Below are 6,000 nucleotides of genomic sequence, written 5' to 3'. Positions count from 1 at the left end.
AGCACCATGTCGATCGCCAAGTCTTCCCCAAAGTCAACATTTAACTTGCGAAGGCGGTCGACATACCTTTGCATCTTCTGCAGGTGCATGGTAAGAGACTCTTCATGACCCATCTTAGCGGAAATCATGTTAGTGAAAATCTCATAACGCTCTTGTCTCGCCTTTTGGTGGTATCTCTCCAATAAGTCTTGATGCATCTCGTACGGGTACATGTCCTCATAGGACTTTTGGAATTGGGAGTTCATGGTGGCTATCATGATGCAATGTACTTTCGTTGCATCGCGCTCATGAGTTTCAAAAGCGGTAATTTCAGCCGGAGTAGCGATTTCAAGGTTGATTTTCTCGAGCTTCTCATCGAGGACATACTCCTTATCCTCATAGCGAGCAATGGTGCGAATGTATCTTATCCATTTGCTAAAGTTCGTTCCATCGAAAGTGACCTTTTGGCAAAGGCTCATCAATGTGAAAGAACTAGCAGCAGCGTTGTTTTCATTTGACATCTACAAATAGAAAAGGACAAAGATAGATTAGAATATGAATCCGTAATTATCACCCAATAAGAAAAATTAGGGCTAGGATCCAACAACAATATTTACATATTAGAAAAGGGATGTCGTAATCTAACATGCAAATAATATGAAGGTAAGTGAATGACGATTCACTAATTCTCCACCATAAAACCTAACTATAAGTCCTAAATGTATTGAGAATTCCTAGGTTCGGATGAGATTCATTGAAACTATTCAATGGCATGTTTAAATCTCGATATGCCCCTCTTGTTTGTGACTGGGATACCGAGGATCACGAAGCGGGTGTGAATTAGCATGCAAATTCACATGGTGCCTTCATTGTAACGATCACCTATTCGATGTGCCGGTAAACCACACACGCTCCATCGAACTATGATAAACAATGAATCACCCTTTGCCACCTTTTCTTATAACCAATTAGTGTGTCGGTAAACCACACACGCTCCACTAACTTCTTAGCAAGGGTGCAAAGTGTACTTTCATGGGATTGCATCAATTCACTTTTCCTAAAGTAACTAAGATTGGGAAATTTTAAAAAAAGGTGTAGTTACTTTGTATGACTTATTATACTTTTAATGAGAGGATGAGGTTGCCCTATCCTACCCGTTCGGCTAACGACCCTCCACCGATCAAGCAAGCGGTGGGTGTGAGTGTACACCCATTAAGCGCCATTTTATAGGCCGCAACCTTATACCCACCTTATAGATCGGCTTCGTGAATGAGGCCTACTAACGGTAAGACTAACATTTTAGTTATACATATATATACATATTATTCTTGTAATATTATATTAGTATAGGGTTGTATTTTAAACTTTTTAAAATCTAGGGTTTGAAATTTAAATTGTCTAAATTAAAACTTTTAATTACAAAATATAAATTTCAAAACTTGAGGACAAGTTTTAAACATTTAAAACATGGAGGATCAAATAACAAATAATTTTAATTAACAATTAATTTCCTAATTATCTATATTTGATTTATTCAAGATTTCTTGTAAGATAATTACCAAATAAATCAAAATAATTAATCAATTATCATGTAAGGAAATTAAATATTTTATTAGTTGATAAATATCTTTAATTAGATCAAGATTATAGTCATATATATCAAAAAAACGGATTAGGGTTGATCTAATATGATTAAGGTAAGTTTCCTTAAGATAATCATGAAGAAATCCCGAATCTGGCCATTCCTGACGCTTGGACTCGCCGAGTGCACCAAGTGACTCGCCGAGTCCATGACTCAGAAACACAAAAATCGAATTTTGCAGTTAAGTCTCAAACAAATAAGCAATAATTTAATGAAAACCAAGCTAGACTCTGATACCACTGATGGGTTTTAGCCATAAGAACTTTCCTATGTGCGCATGCAAAACCCTAATGCTTGGATCTAGGCTTTCTAATTAAACATGCTTTGAATCCAAGACTTCTAATGACTAATTAGGTCTAAGAACAATACTAAATCAGATCTAGAATCATACCTTTGAATCTCTTGTTTGATCTTGTTGTCTTGGAGCTCTAGAGTCACAATTGTCACTCCTCTAATGGCTTACAAACACCAAATAGCAAGGAGGATGATTTGAGAGAGAGGAGATGGGAGGAATTCGGACAGGGGTTCTCTACTTTTAGATCAAGTGCCGATTTCCCTTTGCCATAGGGTCTATTTATACTTATAGACTCCTTAAGGGTTACATCTTAAACCCTAATTGGATAATCTTCTCTTAAAGCAATCCAAATCCATTCCTTAGATAGACTTGGACGATTTTAAGCTATCCTTAGCTTCTAGAATCCGTCCAACCCCTATCCAATATGGATTTACAGTCTAAAGTTTAACTATCAAACAATTGACAGTTTATACCCTCTTATTTAATTAATCTCTTTAAGTCCCCAAATTAATTCTAATTAATTCTATGACTTATATTAATCAAATAACAATATTATTATTCTTTATATTATTCCCATAATATATTAATAATATTTATTCTCTCTTAATAAATCATCCTATCAAGTTGCTATGGTGAAGGCAACCCAAAAGGACCAGAGTCCTTCCATTCGCGACTCGACTCGCCGAGTCAGTCCATGACTCGCCGAGTCTACCGATTTCCGAGTCCTGACCTGTCCAACTCACCGAGTCTCCACTCGACTCCCTGATTCGAGTCTCAACTCGAAGGGTTTGGGGGTTTCGCGACCTGACTCGCCGGGTCCAAGAACAGACTCGCCGAGTCCAAGACAACCTTCAAAAGACTCGCCGAGTTGTTCTTCCAACTCGCTGAGTTCCTGCCCAACTTCATCTAACTCGACGAGCTGTTCATCCCACTCGTTGAGTTCCTCCAAATCTTCATGCTACTCGCCGAGTCCACTCAAAGGACTCGTCGAGTGCATTCAGATCTCCATACATGCAGAGGACTTTTGAGTCATGCATGGACTCTAAACTGTAGATCTACCCTTCCCAAGCCTATTACTCACGTAAAGTTGCAAACTTTACGTGTAGAGAATAAGATCTAGGCAAAATACACCATAAACTAGGGTTTAAGGCAAAGAGGCTCCATAATCAACTCAAGGGCAGATACTTTATGCTTCTCAAGACCATAATATGCTTAGATCCGAAGTAGCAACTTCAGATCTGACTTATAACTCAAATGGATACCATCATGGCTAAAAAGCCCCAAAACTCTCACATAGATCTAGGTGCAAAAGAGTCCAAGAACTAGTTTATTACCTCCAAATGTTCATAAATATCTTCCCAATCCCGGATCTATAGCCCCTTCTTGCACCTCTAAGATCCTTCTTCCTTCTCCAAGCTTTAATGCACTCTTCAAGGCAACAATTGGCTCAATCAATGGATATGGCGGCTATGGTTTGGTGTTCTGGGTTAGAGAGGCAGTAAAGGAACCCTAGGGAAGAGAATGAGGCGCTTAAATAGGCTCCAAGTCCCGAATTTAGGGTTTTCCTCGCACTGACCAGACTCGCCGGGTCTCCTTGGCCGACTTGTCGAGTCGGTCACTTACTCCTCGACCCGGATCCCGCTCGGACTCGCCGAGTTCCTCCTTGGACTCGCCGAGTCGTCCTTTAAAATTAGGTTTTTCTTTCCTTTCTTGGCCTTCCAGACTTTGGGTGTTACATGAAGCTTCGACTTCTTGATTGTTGTTAAGCTCGTCGGGCTTTTCTTCATTTTGCGATTCCACCTGTGGCTCAAGAGCGGTATTTCTGATTTTTCCATCATCATCTTCTTGAGATTCTTCTGTAGTTTCACTTAGGGTTTCAGATTTTACAAATGTTAACGAATCAAGATTCTCTTGTAAACCGACAAGCTCTTTTGCTATTGATTTCCCAACATCTCTCACAAGCAGATGCAAACCCGGATGAATCGCATATCAAAGAACGAAATTATGATTCGAGCAACAAAAATATTACAATTGAGAAGATGAAGAAATGAAGGTGTACTTGAATGGTGTCTAGCTTTAGGAGAAGACTCACAGACTCTATCATCAACATTGTTTCAATTACATTAGGTGTTACACGTGGCAATTGATTTGGCATCTAAAGTTGTTGATAAAGATGGGTGTCACCGGGTGACCCTTTCAAATTTGCTAAAAGGACATTTTAAAACCTAAAAAAACAAGTCCATGCCCTTCAAATACAAAAAATAGTCACGAGAGACCATTTAAACCAATATACTAAAATTTATTGGGTCATAGTGACAATAACCCTTTGATAAAATAATATAAACATGATGTATTTTATCGCCGTTAAAACTCGTAATTAGATAAATATGTTAAGTAAAATTGAATAAAGACGAATATTCGTTTGTTAGAGAATGTTTAGTGATAATTAGTAATATATATACCAAGTTAAATTGTGTGCCACGATCCACTTATATAACTGATCCAAGTCATCCAACAATTGTCAATTAAAATGTTTACATATGTATATACAATAACCCAAGAAAGTTTTGGACCGTATATTAAACTATCAAAAGTGTAGGGGCTAGTGTTATGAAATAACCTTCAAATGAGTCAAACTAGGTTAACTTAACCTAAGTTTTACTATTGACTTTTTTATTCTAAACACGTTACCCTAATTTTGTCTCACTTCATATCGCCGGAGTTCGAGACTTTTCTCCCCCACCACCTAACCTTCCTCTCTCTTTCCTTGGATCACAATATATATACACCCAAAAGGTATGTCAGTAGTCATTATTTCATTCTTGAAGATAAGATTCGATCATACATAAGCAAATGGATCAACAAAAGGTATCATCAGCAAAAGCAAAGAACACACTCTTGAAGTTTCTACCAAGAGCAACATCATCGGTTACGTTTCAAAACCCTCCGATTTACAGTCCGGCGAAAGACAAGAGATCATCGGAAAAAACCCATAAATCCAATCTAGGAATTGGCTTCTCCGGTCCTATGGTTTCCATGATTCCGGCTGATACTCGCCGGAAAATCAAGAACAATTCAGATTACACCATCGTCTACGAACCCACTTCCCCAAGAGTTTCATGCATGGGTCAAGTCAAGTGCAAGCATCAAAAGGAAAAACTACAACGCCGCCATGGGAACGGCGTCGATGGCAACAAACCAACTAACTCTGTAAAAGTAAAACCCACAGATAAAGCTTCACGAGCAACATCTTTCACGCCGGCGAGGACATATAACGTCGAGGATGATGAAGATTCATCGAAAACTGAAAGTAAGAGCAAGAAAAAGTTAGGGTTTAAGAAAATATTTGGTGGGATTTCGATTACCCCCGGCAGCAGTAGAAGAAAACCAGATCTTGATGATAAAAGGTCAAAGGCTCCATTGTATCTTGACAAAACTCCAAGTTTGAGCTCGATGAAGCGGTTTTCTAGTGGTCGGGGTAAGCTTTCGAATATTGATTGGACAAAATTAGAGGCTGCAGCCATGGATTCCGGTGGTCGGAGTTATTATTCCGATGAAGAAAGTGATGATGAAGAGATTAAAATCCCTTCTTCTGCTCCAGTGGTGATGAGAAATCAAGGGTTTGATGATAAATTCATTACAGTTGCAGGTTTAAATTTGCAGCCAAGAAAGGAAATTAATCTGTGGAAGAGAAGAACCATGCCTCAACTTAAGCCTCTTCAATTGCATGATATTTAATTTTTTTTTTTTTTGGAATTATAAGATTTATTGGTTTTTTTTGTGGAAAATTCTTTTATTCAATATTTTTTTGATTTGTTTGAGTCATGTGTAAATGGTCACAAGGATTTCTTTAAATGTATTTTCTTTTGAAGAATGTTGTAAATAAATATTATACCAATTTTGGTTTTGTAATGTTGAATATACAATTTTGGGAAATTGATTTCACACAATTGCATATATATATATATATATATATATATATATATATATATATATATATATATATATATATATATATTCTAATAAAAAAAAGAGTTTTATTCTCTTTTTGACATGTGTCATTCTATTAGGCTTTATAATTAAT

The 6,000-nt window shown here is 37.4% G+C and overlaps 1 protein-coding gene across 1 annotated transcript; it reads left to right on the top strand.

The window, feature by feature from the left end:
- Positions 1 to 4,727: 4,727 nt before the first annotated feature.
- LOC111880905 (uncharacterized protein At1g76070) lies at positions 4,728 to 5,828 on the top strand. Its single transcript, XM_023877323.3, has one exon. The coding sequence runs from the start codon at positions 4,770 to 4,772 to the stop codon at positions 5,652 to 5,654; it is 885 nt and encodes a 294-aa protein (XP_023733091.1). The 5' UTR covers positions 4,728 to 4,769; the 3' UTR covers positions 5,655 to 5,828.
- The last annotated feature ends 172 nt before the right edge of the window (positions 5,829 to 6,000 follow it).

The sequence above is a fragment of the Lactuca sativa genome, chromosome 2 (genome assembly GCF_002870075.4).
Source record: "Lactuca sativa cultivar Salinas chromosome 2, Lsat_Salinas_v11, whole genome shotgun sequence".
In the NCBI taxonomy this organism is placed as follows: Eukaryota; Viridiplantae; Streptophyta; class Magnoliopsida; order Asterales; family Asteraceae; genus Lactuca; species Lactuca sativa.
This window is presented reverse-complemented; position numbering and strand designations above follow the sequence as displayed.

What these genes read in the sequence shown, in the direction of transcription:
- LOC111880905 (XM_023877323.3), top strand. Translation starts at nt 4,770, where the DNA reads ATGGATCAACAAAAGGTATCATCAGCAAAAGCAAAGAACACACTCTTG.